This window comes from Pleurodeles waltl, chromosome 2_1 (assembly GCF_031143425.1).
Source record: "Pleurodeles waltl isolate 20211129_DDA chromosome 2_1, aPleWal1.hap1.20221129, whole genome shotgun sequence".
Lineage (NCBI taxonomy): Eukaryota > Metazoa > Chordata > Amphibia > Caudata > Salamandridae > Pleurodeles > Pleurodeles waltl.
Window position 1 is genome coordinate 758,105,770 of NC_090438.1, and position 18,541 is coordinate 758,124,310.

Here is an 18,541-nt window from a genome sequence, read left to right on the forward strand (position 1 = left end):
TCCATAGAAGAACGTATCTGGTTATTTGATATGTTCTGCCCTTCCTCAACCACCTGCTTTGCCCTCTTTTGTAGTTCCTTGGGAAGATGCTCGATGAGGTGTTGTATCTCATCCCAATGGGCTCTGTCATAGCGCGCAAGTAGTGCTTGAGAGTTAGCGATGCGCCACTGGTTTGCAGCTTGTACTGCGACTCTTTTCCCAGCTGCATCGAACTTGCGGCTCTCTTTATCTGGGGGTGGTGCATCCCCAGATGTGTGGGAGTTGGCTCTTTTCCGAGCTGCTCCTACTACGACGGAATCTGGTGGCAGCTGTGTGGTGATGAAAACAGGGTCTGTAGGAGGTGCCTTATACTTCTTTTCTACCCTTGGCGTTATTGCCCTACTTTTGACCGGCTCCTTGAATATTTCCTTTGCGTGCCGAAGCATACCTGGCAGCATAGGCAGGCTTTGGTAGGAGCTGTGGGTGGAGGAGAGGGTGTTGAATAAAAAGTCATCCTCGACTTGTTCTGAGTGGAGGTTTACGTTGTGGAATTGTGCTGCTCTAGCCACCACTTGAGAGTATGCTGAGCTGTCTTCTGGTGGTGAGGGCTTTGTTGGATATGCCTCCGGACTGTTGTCCGACACCGGGGCGTCATATAAGTCCCAAGCGTCTTGATCCTGGTCACCTTGGCTCATGGTGGTGTGAGCCGGGGAATGTGACGGAGTTTGCGCTGGTGAGATGTTAATTACAGGTGGAGGAGAGGGTGGCGGAGTCACCTTTTTCACCATTTTTGTTTGTGGCGCCTGGTCTGTTTGAAACTCCAGTCTCCTTTTTCTCCTAATAGGGGGAAGGGTGCTTATTCTTCCCGTTCCCTGCTGTATGAAAATAAGTTTTTGCGTATGGTCCACTTCGGTGGATTGCAGCTCTTCCTCAAACCTATGCTTTCGCATCTGAGAGGACAGTGATTGTTCCTCTGTATAAGAGCCTGGACCTGGGTCGGTTACGGGTTGTTTCGGCACCGAAACCCTGCCTGTATCTCTTTTCGGCTCCGAGGTGGCTTTTTTCTTTTTTGGCATCGAAACCTCTCGGCGTCGATCTTCGTCGGTGCCGCTGTCTCGGCGTCGAGCCGCTTCTACACCGCTATCTCGGTGTCGTTGCTTTTCTCCAGCACTTTCTCGATCCCGAGAAGGCTGCGTGCCGGTGTCTCGACCGGAGTCGGACGATCTCGGCACTGTTTTGGCCTTTTTCGGTGCCGATGGTCGGTCACCGAATTTATGGGTGGAGCCATGGCCTGGTGGCAGTGGCGTCCCCTGGGCCTTGTCACTTTTCTTCGGTGTTGTTTTCTACGTCTTACTCACGGTTCTTTGATCGTCGAATTCCTCGGAGTCCGATTCGTGGATCGAAAAGGTTTCTTCTTCCTCTTGTTCCTCGAACTCTCGGTGCGCTGTCGGCGTGGACGCCATCTGAAGTCTCCTGGCTCGACGGTCACGGAGTGTCTTTCGGGACCGGAACGCACGACAGGCCTCGCAAGTCTCTTCACTGTGCTCAGGCGACAGGCACAGGTTACAGACCAAATGTTGGTCTGTATACGGGTATTTGTTGTGGCATTTGGGACAAAAACGGAACGGGGTCCGTTCCATCGATGTTGTTCGACACGCCGTCGGGCCGACCAGGCCCAGACGGGGGATCGAAAACTATCCTGAAGGGCACCGGAGCGCGTCGATCTTCGATGCGGTGTTGACTCTAACTACGCCGATCTCGAACGCAACAATACCGACGAAAATCTTCCGATATTAACTAACTTTCCGTTCCGAAACTCGGAGCGACAGGAACACGTCCGAACCCAATGGCGGAAAGAAAACAATCGAAGATGGAGTCGACGCCCATGCGCAATGGAGACAGAAGGAGGAGTCACTCGGTCCCGTGACTCGAAAGACTTCTTCGAAGAAAAACAACTTGTAACACTCCGACCCAACACCAGATGGCGAGCTATGCAGAACATGTGTATCTACAGCGACAGATGCCATCGAACAAATATTTTTTCTCCATGTGTGCTTGTGTCAGAGAAAAATTTCGACACGTTTCACTCCTAAATTTCCATAGTACAGTTTGAGCAGGACTAAAAATACCTTGTAAGTCCCTGAATATTTACAACAGATTACTTGTAAGCGTCCATACCTGATACTTGAGGTACACAACCTCTGCAATAAGAACTTGCCAAAAAGATATTCATTTATACTTGCATCTTGGTAAAGGTGTGGATTGGAACAATAGGAAGGTATAGATGATGCCAAACGTTGCCTGAAGTACATCAAAACTGTATGATCTCTGCATAACCTCAGTCGTTGTTATGATAGATAACATTCAATACAGGCCATTGTGCATTAGATGTACTGGAAGGTGTAGTGCAAGTGCAGAGCCTAGAAAGAGGTCCTGCCCAAGTATTAGCAAGGCTAATACAATGTGTACTCGACTGCCATGTTTTTTGCAGACTTATGTTAATAGGATTGAGCAGGAAATGTTCCTTCCTCTTATGCTCTTAACATAAGTACATTAGTGGAAACGTGTATACAAGAAGAGATGAATTTGCAAGTTCTGTCCTGCAGGAAGAAAACGCATACTACTATATTTTGAAAAAGAAGCATTATTCACTACTATGTGTGCCACAGAAGGTGAGCATGATTTGACCTTTCACCGTCTACACAGATGCCCATGCATGTGGGGCCATCAATTAATGTTTTTTTCTTTAACTTTTTAAGAAAAAAACATTGAAAGGAAATAAGCACTGACACAGCCAACAACGCGGCAGTCAACACCAGACCTTATTGGCTTTGGCATGACTTGTTTGGTGGTGTACGAGCAAGCACGCTATGCTGAATGTGTTGTGTGGAAAACACAACTTTTATTGTTATCGTATGTACAGCAATAAAAAAGAGGTTATTCTATAGCTGGAAATGGAAAAAAAAAAAACTTAATGGAAATATTGTATTCACATTGCCATAAACTTCGCCTATGTATGTGATGCTCCCCTCCAGGAAACAAAAGCTAACTCTACAAATAGCGTCGTATTCGGGTGACTAAGCTACCTGCCACATCACAGAATGAACGGTTACCTTATATAACGCTTCTGGTCGTGCAAAGTGGATGGAGTCTCAAGCAATCTATCCAGCAGACGCTGTCTTAAAGCTTCGATCCGGGTTTCAACTTCAGCATAAACTGATAAAGAAAAGGAGGTTACATTTTTTGGGGGTTTCAATTTTGTTGTAAAAACAATACACATGAAAAGGAAACTAATCAATGTAGCTGGGTTCTCCCTGTATGTAGCCATTGAAAATACAAAATAAATAAATGGAGGCATCAATAGTCATCAGAAACACATCACTGCTTAGTGCAAAAAAAGTAGAAGACGGAATATGGACACCAATTTATTAATTAATTTGTATTTAATTTGTTAAGTTGTCTCACTGCCTCAGACATTTCTGAGCAGTTAGGTATACTTGAATAAAAAAAACAAAAGGAATGGGAACATGGAACGTTTAAGGTGCATAAGTAATGCAGAAACGAATGGTGTTTAGAAACCCACTGGAAATCCCGTCAGTCTAGGGTTAGGCAGAGCTGAAAGAATTCTAGAGGGAAAAGCCCAGGTATCGACTAGGTCTAAGCCCAACCACTTGTACTTAGGTTTCAAAAATCCCACTTCAACATACCATACAGAATGGTGTCATAAAACTGCTTAGCAAGATGGCAGCGAGTGCTCATTTTGTGATCTTTAATTTATGTTTCCATTTAGCCTGATTAGGAGTAGTCACAACGTGCTTTTGCCATGACTCAACCTTACAGGTCAGTTGATTCTTAGAGCTCTCCACAAATCATTAAAATAGATTGTTGCATCTGAATAACAATTTCTTGAATTGATGCATAGAGTAACCTGGAAACAGTAAGTTTTCTACAATGTGGAGCAACACCTGAGCTAGTTTCTTATATTAATGCTGTAATGTGTTCAATGAGCAGTATTTTCAAAGTATTCGTTTCCACATATTTATATTATATAAACATATATAAGCAAAACAATAGAATTCTCGAAAAGCACAGTGATTTTGTCACCAATACGACTGAAATCAGAGAAGCTCTCCAGTATTGACGTTTCTTGAGGTGGTATTTATTCGGTTATAGACAGCAAAATAAAAGTATCAAAAGTATTCAGCCTCCACATGATAGGTAATTATACAGTCTTCCCCTCTATTTTAGTCTGCACTGCATAGTTAATGTTCACACTGCTCACTGGGTGGTCGAGAGAGTATAACATACCCACAAAACAAATCTGTTATTGTTAGACCGCGTTTGGTGGTACCAGAGGACAACCTGGGGTTACTGGGCCTTGACCTTGGGGGTTCAGGTCAATTACCTTCGATGTCCCTAGGTTACTCAAACTACGGCTCTGCAAATTAGGCCAAGTACAAACGCCCTCAGGACTTGACTCTCAGTGGTGACGATAGCATGTATTCACCGGTTTCTCTGGGAGGTAGTGTGGGTTTGTTTGCTCAAGCAGGTCAGCACTCAACAAACTCACATCAGGTTAATAAGCCATTCTCCAACCCAGTGCTTGACTTTCAAGACTTAAAGTAGTTTAATCTTGCACTAGAACTAAACACACACAGGTATGGCCATGTTGAGATTTTAGTGTCCTGGCGATAGAGTACTTTGGAGCCTCTCTCCACTCTGGCCACAGTCCCCTCCTTTTGTTCATGTGGTTAACTTCCTTGAGTAAGAAAAGCAAGATTAGGGTAACTTGCAGATTACATCCAATGCTCTTGAAATACTACTCACTTTTTGGCTTTATTCACTATTCCTCATCCAACTAAGTCTCTTAGTTTGTAAATTGGGCCGGCCTCTCAAAGGCTGCCCTGACCTTCCCCAACTCAGCCGATCCCCTTCTTCTGTAGAGGAGCTTGAGAAGTAAGTTCTTCTCAGCCTCCTTCACAGTCGCATCTGCTCCCGGTTGTCGACAGTTGCTCAGGGGACAGTTGATTCAGAGCAGGCCCGGTGGTGCATGGTGTAGCCCCGCCTGGGCTGTTCAGCTCTGAATCAAAGCAGGCACACAGGCTGATTTCTTGCAGCACTAATTCAACTGGTAGAACTTACCAAGTTGGTAAGAGACCAAGGCTGAAGTTATGCCTCAGCCTTAGGTTGAGCAATGGTTCTTTTCACACTGCCATTTCACTAGTAGGGTACAGCGTCTCAGATCATGTCACACATATACACTTTGGGCGCAGTGGCTCAGGCCAAACTGGCTTGTCACAATTTAGGCACAGCAGCTCAGGTCATGCTACAGTTGTACATTTCGGGTGCAGTGCTCACACCATACCACCTCTTCATATCTTGCGTACAGCGGCATTGGCCCTGCCACAACTTCACGCTTCAGGCATAACAGCTTAGGACACGTTGCACTTCCTGTTTCTGGACTTGAATTGCAGAGGAAAATGTGGGGTCTGCTGACACCCAGGCACATACATCATTCTGCGTAGTCCTCCAATTCTGCTAACCCACCACACTGGGATGATGCTGTACCTTCCTCTTCCTGGATGGTCACTTGTGATGCAAGATTGGCAGGCTGTTTCCTTCACTGAGATTGGTTCTAGGCATTCAGGAGAGGTGACAAGCATTTTTGCAGCAAGTGGTATATTAAGGTGATTTCTCTTCACTTATCAGATGCTGGATTCAGACACCAGCACTGGTTGCACAGCAGTCCTCCGAGTACTCTATACAGCTTCCTTCCCTGGTCAAAGTGAACTTGTAAATGGATCTGAAAGTGGCTCCCATTTGTATACAGTTAAAGCAGACAAAATATGTGGAATCACTGTCCGCGCTTTCAGTACCAGAACCAGTTTGGAGTCCTCTCTAAAATAGATCCCAAAGGCCTCCATTTCTCTGGCTCACTCAGACCTCAGGCCTTATTTCCTCACAATTGTCTAGGTTTCTTGCCTCCAGTTTCAGGAATATCCGCTACACACTCACCGTCTGGAAAAAAATACCTCACCTCCATCTTGTGCAGCAAGTCAGGCTTCGAGCATCCGAAATAGGTTCTTACTGGACCTCCAGAACTGTCCAGAACAACTGTATATCTCTAAGAGCTCCCAGACACAGTTGAACCCTCCCGGGTGGTACTATCCTACCAAGGTGAGAAAAAACCCCTGATGATGAAGCATGCCACCATCTGGTGGGTGAGACTTTTTTCGTACTATTTTTTTACATTCCAGTAGGAGATTACCGGAGCGTGGTTTTGGGATGTTCACATTCTATAGTGCAGATAATCATCTAAAATAGATCCCAGAGGCCTCCATTTCTCTGGCTCACTCAGACAATCCACAAATGTACTACGTAGGCCGTGTCCTCATCACTGTTAAAACTTTTTGATGCATGTCCACTTTAAAGGCACTGCCACTCTTGCTAAGATTAACCCCTTGAGGGCCACAGACCTAATGGTTACGTCCATGGCTGCGCCTCTCAGGCGCCACGGACGTAACCATTACGTTTGATTACCAGCCCTCGGGGGAAACGCTAGCGCTCCCCCCAAGGGACACCCACCTACCCCCCCCCCCCCCCCAGTTCAGTGCTGGAAGAGGAATCGCTTGCACTTCCACCCCAAACCCCCCCCGAGCCGTCTGATGAATACAGACACATCTAAAAACTAAACATCTGGTCGATTCCAGGGTGGTGTGCTTCACATGCACCACGCATCATTTTCTTACCCACAATGCCCTGCAAACCTCCAACTTTGCTGGAAATCACACATTTTTCCCACATTTTTGTGATGGAACCTTCAGCAATCTGCAGGGATCCACAAAATTCCTACAACTGAACATTGTCTCATCTATACCGATAAAAATTCAGCTGCACTTGTCAGCCTGAAAATGCCCCCCCTCTCCCAATTGCCCTTTTGGACCAGCTTTGGTTCCCCCTCAATTTTGATATGTTTTTGGCTCTTCCCTGTCAAAGGCACTTGGCCCACCTACACAAGTGAGGTATCATTTTTACTGGGAGACTGAGGGGAACATTGGGTGGTAGGAAATTTGTCCCGATGCGGTGAACCCACGCAGAAATGTGGGAAAAAAATATATTTTTTAGCTAAATTTGAGGTTTGCTGAGGATTCTAGGTAAGAAAATATTGGGGGATCCATGCAAGTCACACCGCAGGTGTCTAGTTTTTTTTAGAAATGTCTGGATTTGCTAGGTTTCCCTAGATGGCTTCTGTGCCAAGGACCAAAAATGCAGGTGCCCCCCTCCCCCTGAACCTCCCCTGGCAAAAACAGGTAGTTTTGTATTTGATAATTTTGATTTGTCTAGATAGTGCTTTGGGGCATTTTCCTTTTGTGAGCACTAGGCCTAACCACACAAGTGAGGTACCATTTTTATTGGGAGACTTGGGGGAACGCTGGGTGGAAGGAAATTTGCGGCTCCTCTCAGATTCTAGAACTTTGTCACTGAAATGAGAGGAAAAAGTGGGTTTTTTTGGCCAAATTTGGAGGTTTGCAAAGGATTCTGGGTAACAGAACCGGGTCAGAGCCCCACAAGTCACCCTATCTTGGATTCCCTGAGGTGTCTAGTTTTAAAAATGCACAGGTTTGCTAGGTTTCCCTAGGTGCCGGCTGAGCGAGAGGCCAAAATCTACAGCTAGGCACTTTGCAAAAAAACAGGTCAGATTTCAATGTAAAAATGTGATGTGTCCATGTTGCGTTCCCTGTCACGAGCATTAGGCCTACCCACACAAGTGAGGTACCATTTTTATCAGAAGACTTGGGGGAACACAGAATAGCAAAACAAGTGTTATTGCCCCTTGTCTTTCTCTACATTTTTTCCTTCCAAATGTAAGACTGTGTGTAAAAAAGACGTCCATTCGAGAAATGCCCTGTAATTCACATGCTAGTATGGGCACCCCAAAATGCAACTAACCACTGCTCCTCATCACCTTATCTTGTGCCCATTTTGGAAATACAAAGGTTTACTTGATACCTATTTTTCACTTTTTATATTTCAGCAAATTAATTGCTGTATACCCGGTATACAATGAAAACCCATTGCAAGGTGCAGCTCATTTATTTGCTCTGGGTACATAGGGTTCTTGATGAACATACAAGCCCTATATATCCCCGCAACCAGAAGAGTCCAGCAGACGTAACGGTATATTGCTTTAAAAAATCTGACATTGCAGGAAAAAGTTACTGAGTAAAACATGAAGAAAATTGGCTGGTTTTTTTACCTCAATTTCAATATATTTTTATTTCAGCTGTTATTTTCTGTAGGAAACACTTGTAGGAACTACACAAATGACCCCTTGCTGAATTCAGAATGTTGCCTACTTTTCAGAAATGGTTAGCATTCTGGGATCCAGCATTGGTTTCACACCCATTTCTGTCACTAAGTGGAAGGAGGCTGAAAGGCCTAAACTCAGTGGTCACAGCCTTGGATACGTATTGGCAGGCAGGCGGGGGAAATATTAGCCTCATAGTGAGGGGGACGAGCATGAAATTGAAAAGGTTTTGAAGTTAATACAGTATATGCTCTTATTCATTTCCTTAGGAATAATATTTTAAGGTGCTCAGCCTTTTCCTTTTCCTATAGTATAATAGTGAAGGGAACGAACCCTTTTTATTTTCCACCTTAACAACCTTTCAGATAAAGCAGTGGGGGGTGCGGTTATGGCATATTTGGGGACAAAGTGCCTACCTCCATGTGGAGACTATGTCACTTACCCAGTGTACATCTGTTTGTGGCATGAGACGCTGTAGATTCACATGCTGTGCATTATCCTGCCATCTAGTGTTGGGCTCGGAGTGTTACAAGTTATTTTTCTTCGAAGAAGTCTTTGAGTCACGAGACCGAGGGACTCCTCCCTTTTGGCTCCATTGCGCATGGCCGTCGACTCCATCTTAGATTGTTTTCCCCGCAGAGGGTGAGGTAGGAGTTGTGTATATAGTAAAAGTGCCCATGCAATGTAGTGAGTATGTATGTACATAATGTGTATAAAAATAGTATATATTTACAAATTTACAAGTGTACAAGTTTCATCAACTTATAACGGCTACAGGCTCCTAGGGAGGCGGGAGGGCGCATGTGAATCTGCAACGTCTCATGCCACAAACAGATGTACACTGGGTAAGTGACATTTTCCGTTCGATGGCATGTGTAGCTGCAGATACACATGCTGTGCATAGACTAGTAAGCAGTTATCTCCCCCAAAGCGGTGGTTTAGCCTGTAGGAGTTGAAGTTGTCTGAAATAATGTTCGTAATTCAGCCTGTCCTACTGTGGCTTGTTGTGTCGTTAACACATCTACACAGTAATGTTTTGTGAATGTATGAGGCGTAGACCATGTGCCTGCCTTACAGATTTCTGTCATAGGTATATTTCCTAGAAAGGCCATTGTGCCACCTTTCTTCCTAGTGGAGTGCGCCTTTGGCGTAACAGGTAGATCTCTTTTTGCTTTAATATAGCAGGTCTGAATACATTTCACTATCCATCTGGCAATGCCTTGTTTGGATATTGGATTTCCTGCATGAGGTTTTTGGAAGGCTACAAACAATTGTTTTGTTTAGCGAAACTGTTTTGTTCTATCAATATAATACATTAGTGCTCTTTTAATGTCTAACGTATATAAGGCTCTTTCAGCTACTGAGTCTGGTTGTGGAAAAAAGACTGGGAGTTCCACTGTTTGGTTTAGGTGGAACGGTGATATAACTTTTGTTAAGAACTTGGGATTTGTACGGCGAACCACTTTATGTTTGTGTATTTGTATAAAGGGTTCTTGTATAGTAAATGCTTGTATTTCAATTATTCTTCTAAGAGATGTGATAGCTATTACGAAGGCTACTTTCCAGGTTAAGTATTGCATCTCACCAGAGTGCATGGGTTCAAATGGTGGACCCATGAGTCGTGCTAAAACAATATTGAGGTTCCACGGGGGAACTGGTGGTGTTCTTGGGGGTATGATTCTTTTTAAACCCTCTATAAATGCTTTGATGACTGGGATTCTAAACAGTGATGTTGAATGTGTGATCTGCAGATAGGCAGATATTGCTGTGAGATGTATTTTAATGGAAGAAAAAGCTAGATTAGATTTTTGTAAGTGTAATAAGTAGCTTACTATGTTTTTTGCGGAAGCATGTAGTGGTTGGATTTGATTATTATGGCAGTAATAGACAAATCTTTTCCATTTATTTGCGTAACAATGTCTTGTAGTTGGTTTTCTAGCTTGTTTAATGACCTCCATACATTCTTGAGTAAGGTCTAAATGCCCAAATTCTAAGACGTCAGGAGCCAGATTGCTAGATTGAGCGATGCTGGATTCGGGTGTCTGATCTGTTGTTTGTGTTGAGTTAACAGATCTGGTCTGTTTGGTAGTTTGATATGAGGTACTACTGACAGGTCTAGTAGTGTTGTATACCATGGTCGGCAAGCCCAGGTTGGTGCTATTAGTATTAGTTTGAGATTGTTTTGACTCAATTTGTTTACCAGATACGGAAGGAGTGGGAGAGGGGGAAAAGCGTAAGCAAATATCCCTGACCAACTCATCCATAACGCATTGCCCTTGGAGTGAGGGTGTGGATACCTGGACGCAAAGTTTTGGCATTTTGCGCTTTCTTTTGTTGCGAATAGGTCTATTTGTGGTGTTCCCCAGCTTCGAAAGTAATTTGTAGTATCTGGGGATGAATTTCCCATTCGTGTGTTTGTTGGTGATCTCGACTGAGATTGTCGGCTAACTGGTTTTGAATTCCTGGGATGTACTGTGCTATTAGGCGAATGTGATTGTGAATCGCCCAATGCCAAACCTTTTGTGCTAAGAGACACAGTTGTGATGAGTGTGTCCCTCCCTGTTTGTTTAGGTAATACATTGTTGTCATGTTGTCTGTTTTGACAAGAATGAGTTTGTGGGCTATTAGCGGTTGAAATGCTTTCAATGCTAGAAACACCGCTAACAGCTCTAAATGGTTTATATGCAATTGCTTTTGTTGAACGTCCCATTGTCCCTGTATGCTGTGCTGGTTGAGGTGTGCTCCCCACCCTATCATTGAAGCATCTGTTGTGGTCACGTATTGAGGCACTGGGTCTTGGAATGGCCGCCCTTGGAATGGCCGCCCTTGGTTTAAATTTATAGGATTCCACCATTGAAGCGAGGAGTGTGTTTGGCGGTCTATCAACACTAGATCTTGAAGTTGACCCTGTGCTTGTGTCCATTGGCTTGCTAGGCACTGTTGTAAGGGCCGCATGTGTAGTCTTGCGTTTGGGACAATGGCTATGCATGAAGACATCATGCCTAGGAGTTTCATTACAAACCTCACTTGATAGTGTTGGTTTGGGTGCATGTTTAGTATTACATTTTGGAAGGCTTGTACCCTTTGTGGACTTGGAGTGGCAATCCCTTTTTGTGTGTGGATTGTTGCTCCTAGGTATTGTTGTATTTAACACGGATGTAGATGTGATTTTTGGTAGTTTATAGAGAACCCTAACTTGTGAAGGGAGTCTATGACGTAGTTTGTGTGTAGAAGACACTGTTGCCAAGTGCTGGTTTTTATTAACCAATAGTCCAAGTAAGGGAATACATGCATGTGCTGTCTTCTGATGTGAGCAGCTACTACTGCAAGACATTTTGTGAATACCCTTGGGGCTGTTGTGATGCCGAACGGTAGCACTTTGAATTGGTAATGCACGCCTTGGATTACGAACCTCAAGTATTTCCTGTGGGAAGGATGTATGGGTATGTGGAAATAAGCATCTTTTAGATCTAATGTTGACATGTAGTCCTGTTTGAGCAAGGGAATCACGTCTTGGAGTGTCACCATGTGAAAATGATCTGATTTGATGTAATGATTTAGGCGGTCATTCTGACCGCGGCGGGCGGCGGTAGCCGCCCGCCATGCGGTCACCGCCATTTGGCCGCTCCGCGGTCAAAAGACCGCGGAGGCCATTCTGGCCTTCCCGCTGGGCCGGCGGGCGCCCGTCAAAGGAGCACCCGCCGGCCCAGCGGGAAAGGCCCTGCAACATAGAAGCCAGCTCCGAATGGAGCCGGCGGTGTTGCAGGGGTGCGACGGGTGCAGTTGCACCCGTCGAGATTTTCACGGTCTGCTATGCAGACAGTGAAAATCATGCTGGGGCCCTGTTAGGGGGCCCCTGCACTGCCCATGCCAGTGGCATGGGCAGTGCAGGGGCCCCCAGGGGCCCCACGACACCCGTTCCCGCCATCCTGTTACTGGTGGTGAAAACCGCCAGAAACAGGGTGGCGGGTAGGGGGTCGGAATCTGCCATGGAGATTCAGCCCAGACTGGGGAAATCCGGCGGGAAACCTTTACCGCCGCGGTCACAATGGGCAGGGAAGCACCGCCAGCCTATTGGCGGTGCTTCCGTGGTCATCCACCCTGGTGGTCGATGACCGCCAGGGTTGGAATGACCCCCTTAGTGTTCTGAGGTCTAATATGGGTCTCAGTGTTTTGTCCTTTTTTGGAATTAGGAAATACAGGGAGTAAACACCTGTTCCTTTTTGATGGTTGGGTACTAGTTCTATTGCTTCCTTTTGTAATAATGCTTGGACTTCTAGTTGTAACAGATCTAAGTGTTGTTTGGACATGCTGTGTGCTCTTGGAGGCACATATGGTGGCAAATGTAGGAATTCTATGCAATAACCATGTTGGATAATGGCTAGGACCCACAAGTCCGTAGTTATGTGTTCCCAGTTTTGGTAATAATCTGTGAGCCTCCCCCCCACTGGTGTTGTGTGTTGGGGGTTTGTGACGTTGGAGTCACTGTTTAGTTTGTGGAGTTTTTGGGCTTTGGAATTTCCCTCTTGTTTTAGGGAACTGTCCACCCCTATATTGTCCCCGAAAACCTCCTCTCTGATATTGGCCCTGGTATGTGGGTCTGACTTGTGAGGTGGAAGGCTCTGTGGTCTGTGCCCGAAACCCCCCTCTAAAGTGCAGCTTCCTAAAAGTGCCTCTGCTCTGTGGGGAGTAGAGCGCGCCCATGGCTTTTGCCGTGTCAGTGTCTTTCTTCAGTTTGTCTATCGCTGTATCCACCTCCGGCCCAAACAATTGTTGTCCGTTGAAAGGCATATTCAGCACAGCCTGCTGGATTTCTGGCTTAAATCCGGAGGTACATAGCCACGCGTGTCTCCGAATGGTTACCGCCGTGTTTACTGTCCTGGCCGCAGTGTCTGCTGAGTCCATAGCCGACCTTATTTGGTTGTTGGAGATAGTTTGTCCCTCCTCGACAACCTGTTGGGCACGTTTCTGGAACTTTTTGGGAAGGTGTTGAATGAAATGTTGCATTTCGTCCCAATGTGCCCTGTCATATCTTGCCAGTAGAGCTTGCGAATTGGCGATTCGCCATTGATTGGCTGCCTGTGCTGCCACCCTTTTGCCTGCTGCATCGAATTTCCGACTTTCTTTGTCGGGTGGTGGTGCGTCTCCAGAAGTTTGTGAGCTTGCCCTTTTCCGGGCTGCTCCTACTACCACCGAATCAGGAGTTAACTGTTGTGTAATGTACACAGGGTCCGTAGAGGGAGGTTTATATTTCTTCTCCACCCTAAGTGTGATGGCTCTGCTCTTGAAACACCTGTTTGGCGTGTTTTAACATGCCTGGTAACATTGGCAAACTTTGGTATTGGCTGTGCGTAGATGACAGGGTATTGAACAAGAAGTCATCTTCTGTGGGCTCTGCATGCAATGCTACGTTATGAAAAGTAGCTGCCCTGGAAACCACCTGCATGTAAGCAGTACTGTGCTCCGGTGGTGATGGCCTTGCCGGGTAGCAATCCGGACTATTATCTGAGACCGGTGCATCATACAAATCCCATGCATCCGGGTCATCTTGGCTCATCCCTGTGTGCGTTGGTGACTGTATCATTGGGGGTGTTGCTACTGGGGACAGATGTGGCGAGTGCGGTGGCGATGGCTGTGGAGAAAACTGTGGTGGTGTTTTTTCTTTAGCCACTTTTGCTTTTGGCTGCATTTCCGCCTCATGGAATGCAAGCTTCCGCTTCATCTTTATTGGAGGAAGAGTTCTGATTTTCCCCGTGGCTTTTTGTATATGGAGCCTCCTCTGGGTATGGTCTGGCTCTCCCATGCCCAGTTCTTGTTCAAACCTGTGGCCTTGTAATTGTGAGGAAAGGCCCTGTTCGTCTGTATAGGAGCTGTGTTTCGGCTCCTAGGCTGCATGTTTCAGCACCGAAAACTTTTCGGCAGTCTTTTTCGGTTCTGAGGAAACCTTTTTGGCTTTCGGGGTGCCAATCTCTCGGTGTCGAGTCTGGTCGGAGCCGGTATCTTGGTGCCGAGTCTGTTCGGAGCCGGTATCTCGACCGGATTCGGATGTCTTCAGCTGCTGGGAGGCCTTTTTCGGTGCCGATGTTTGGTCACCGTGTTTTCGGGTAAAGCCATGGCCTGTTGGCGGTGGCGTCCCCTGGGCCTTCATGATTTTCAATGGAGCCAAAAGGGAGGAGTCCCTCGGTCTCGTGACTCGAAAAGACTTCTTCGAAGAAAAACAACTTGTAACACTCCGAGCCCAACACTAGATGGCAGGATAATGCACAGCATGTGTATCTGCAGCTAGACATGCCATCGAATATATATATATATATATATATATATATATATATATATATATATATATATACATACACATATATATATATATATACACATATATATATATACACATATATATATATATATACACATATATATATATATATATATACACATATATATATATATATACACATATATATATATACACATATATATATATATATACACATATATATATATACACATATATATATATATACACACATATATATATATTTCTTTTTTCTCTCTTTCTCTCTCTGCCAAAAATGAGCACTATTAAAGTGTGCAGTCTCCCCAATTTGATAAATGAAATTTGTAATAAATCAGGGATCTGTTTGAATAAAGGGTATTTAGACTCCAAAAATTGATGGAGGAACTTTATTTGGGGATGAACACACAAACCAAGAATCTCGTTACCAAGACTGAAAAGGAAAAGGAATGGGGGTAGAGGGGCTCGACTTTAGTGATCAAGAGTCTTCACATCACTTTTATTAATCACCAAACAATAGGTAATACTAACCACACCCACATCCCCAAAAGGATCTACATTTTAGAATCATCTCTCATACATATGCCTATCAAAACTGCTCTATTTGCCCTGATCCGCCACCTGCGCTGGACGAATCAGTGGGAGGACAGAATATCCCAATATGCCCAAGATCCTTTTATATCTTGTAGACTTGCAGTCCTCTATAAGTCGAATACTACATATCTGTAAAAACCTCAGCAGCTATTCCGGCTACACAACAAACTGGGCTAAATCCACTATATTCATACTACATGGATGGGCACCCTCCCTATCTGTGGATTACGAAGCCCAAATAGCAGGCAAAGGGTTCATATACGTAGGCATATTCATCACCACCAACACAGCTCTCTATAGTGCCAGGAACTTACTGGCCCCACTATCTAGACTTAAGAACGATGTCCAAACTGGAGAGCGCTGCCTCTGTCCTTACTTGAAAGAGCGCCACTATTCAAAATGATGTCCCTTCCTCGCTTCCTTTACATCCTACAGAATGGCCATTCCCGGTTCCAACCACCTATTTTAGGAGCATAGAGGGTGAAATAAGGACACTATTTTGGGATGGGGGAGGCAGCTTCCATAGCCTTAAACAAACTAACCCAGAGCTGGTACGATGGAGGAAATCGCACTGCCAGACATCCAGAAATAATACTGGGCGGCACAACTTAAAGTCATAAATCAATAGGTGTACCACACCGACGATGACCCTGTGTACTGAATGGCTCACCTTACTCTACAACCAATGAGCTACATATGTGCCTTTTATACTGACCGTAAGCACCTGAGCCTCCAGGGACCCACATTACTCACAGTCCAGATACGACATACAACGCTCCAAAACCTAGGACGGGGAACAAAGTCACCCTGGCCACACCATTATGGGACACTGAAAGACTGGGCACACTGGGATCCAGGCTAGGCTCTGACAAATGGGACTTTACAGGCCTATCCAAGGAGGGGACCGCTGGGTCCGGGGGGAGAATCCCTTTTCCAGACCTTAAAAGGGAATACGATCTGGCACCCACAGAGACCTTCTGTTATATCCAGGTCTGTCACGCACTCCAATCGGCGATCCCCCAGGAGGATGAACCTCCCAGAGTCATCACCTCTCGAGTTTAGACTGCTTGATGAACACATGTTCCGCAAAGCATTATCCCTTACATACTGAAAATAACTCCGGACACTTTTACACCTACATGAACACTGGGATAAAGATTTGGTTGGCCCTGAAGATGACGAATGGTTGGAAGCTTTGGCCTACTCTCGGAGGTGGCCGGGCATGGCTCTGTTTAGTACAGCTCAAAATTTTGCACTGGTCCTACCTCTTGCAACTTTAGTCAAAATGGGTAGACAGTATGACCTTTTTTCCATATACTCTTGGATCGTCCCTTGATTGAATCCTTGTAGGAGAGGGTTGTGATGTGCTGATTGCTTACCTTCCTGCTTTGAGATTAATAAACAGATGTTTTAAAAAAATAAAAAAAGCTGCTCTATTTGCCAACAAAGTCAAGTCAACCTTGTATCTATTGAGCATGATCTGACCTGCCTGAAAATCCATTAGACTAGTAGCACAACACAACAGATTCAGTATTTACAAGCTTAAGTCTGCCTGCATATGGGACAACACGTCCACTTGCATTGAAAGAAATACTGGCAAAAGAGTCATGGTGTTCTTTATTTGAGACAGCTGATTCCAAACCATTCTCCAATCTCCTTAAAAAAGAATATTCTACAAATTAGCTTCTAGTTATTTTTGGAACTTCTTCCATCTCACAGGTGTTCTTTTCACAAAGTAACTAGATTTAAGTTTTCACGCTTTGGCTTACACTGTTGTATTGTTCTTGCCCTGCTTTCATGCAATTGGAAACAGAACACAGTCTCCCATGTTTCTACAACTTTTTGCTACCTGTGGTGTCAAATTGTAATGACAATATTCTTGAACATTGTCAAAATACTTCAAAATAAATGTAAAATCTAACACACTCATCTAGTCATACAGCTCACGAAGGCATAGGCGCTGGTCTTCAAATTCCCTTAATCATCAGAATATCTGTTAAACACCCATTTGACCCCACTCAAACTTCATAGGCCGGAATTCAAAAGTGATTCATCCTGTTGGAGGTGCGGTCGAGATGCAGGCTGCATTTATATATTTTCCCTATTCCCACTGCTCAATGACCACTTGACAGAAATGAACTGATGTTGACAAATAATCAAAAATAGTAGCAATTTTAGTTCACCACCACCTGACATCAATCTGCTTGATTTATCTCTTCTTGATAACTAAGATTATGACTCAAAACTTTGCATCACAAAGAACTCACCATATTGGGTCCCACAGTCAATCCAAGCCACCCAGAAAACGTGACATTCACTGTTAAACAATATTGTCTGGGTCAGTTAATTATTACACAGCGAACTCATCTCCTTTTCACTGCAACCTCTTCTCCTTTCTTTACCAACTTTTTTGTGCTTTTCTCCACACTACATCTTTTGACTCTGATCCATCCTGGCTGTTGTCATTACAAGACGTCCTCTTTTAATATTTCCAAGAGTTTCTTTTAGATATATTCCATAATTTAATATATGTTTTAACATGTGGTTACAAGTATTTTGGATGTGAAAACTGCTCATCAGTTTTTGGCATGGTACAGTAACGATAACAAATATATTTTAAAAGAAACTGCCATCAAGCAGACAAAGGGAGTTCCGTGAGTATCTTTGCTTAGATTGGGCAATTCTTTGTGTACCACTGTGGTTGTTTTAATGGAAATGCAACAACAGAGGTAGCTAATGCAGAATCAAGAATATGGACGAAATTACTGAAGACAAAATAACACTTTATGAGATCAGAAAATGAAAATGTCACTTACCCAGTGTACATCTGTTCGTGGCATTAGTCGCTGCAGATTCACATGTTTGGCACAGTCCGCTGCCTGGTGTTGGGCTCGGAGTATTACAAGTTGTTTTTCTTCGAAGAAGTCTTTTTGGTCACGGGAAGGATGGAGTTGTTTGGTATAAATAGTGCCCATGCAATGGAGTGAATATGTATGTACGATAAGAGTTTCTAATAATTATTTACAAATGTTCAGATGTTTAAGATTTATGATCTACTTCTAAACGGCTACAGGCTTCCCGGGGAGGTGGGAGGGTACATGTGAATCTGCAGCGACTAATGCCACGAACAGATGTACACTGGGTAAGTGACATTTTCAGTTCGATGGCATATGTTGCTGCAGATACACATGTTTGGCATAGACTATAAAGCAGTTACCTCCCCTAAAAGCGGTGGTTTAGCCTGTAGGAGTTGAAGTAGTTTGGAATAATGTTCTTAGTACAGCTTGGCCCACTGTAGCTTGTTGTGCATTTAGTACGTCTACACAGTAGTGTTTAGTAAACGTATGAGGCGTAGACCAGGTTGC

General features: G+C 44.5%; 1 protein-coding gene across 4 annotated transcripts in view; it reads right to left on the reverse strand.

The window, feature by feature from the left end:
• Nucleotides 1-18,541, reverse strand: part of EXOC2 (exocyst complex component 2) — a 1,213,422-nt gene that overhangs the window by 796,455 nt on the left and 398,426 nt on the right. For all 4 annotated transcript variants that reach the window (XM_069217791.1, XM_069217808.1, XM_069217816.1 and 1 more), the window contains one exon: nt 3,093-3,195. In XM_069217791.1, the coding sequence (XP_069073892.1) occupies nt 3,093-3,195 (103 nt within the window). The remainder of the gene's footprint in view (nt 1-3,092; nt 3,196-18,541) is intronic.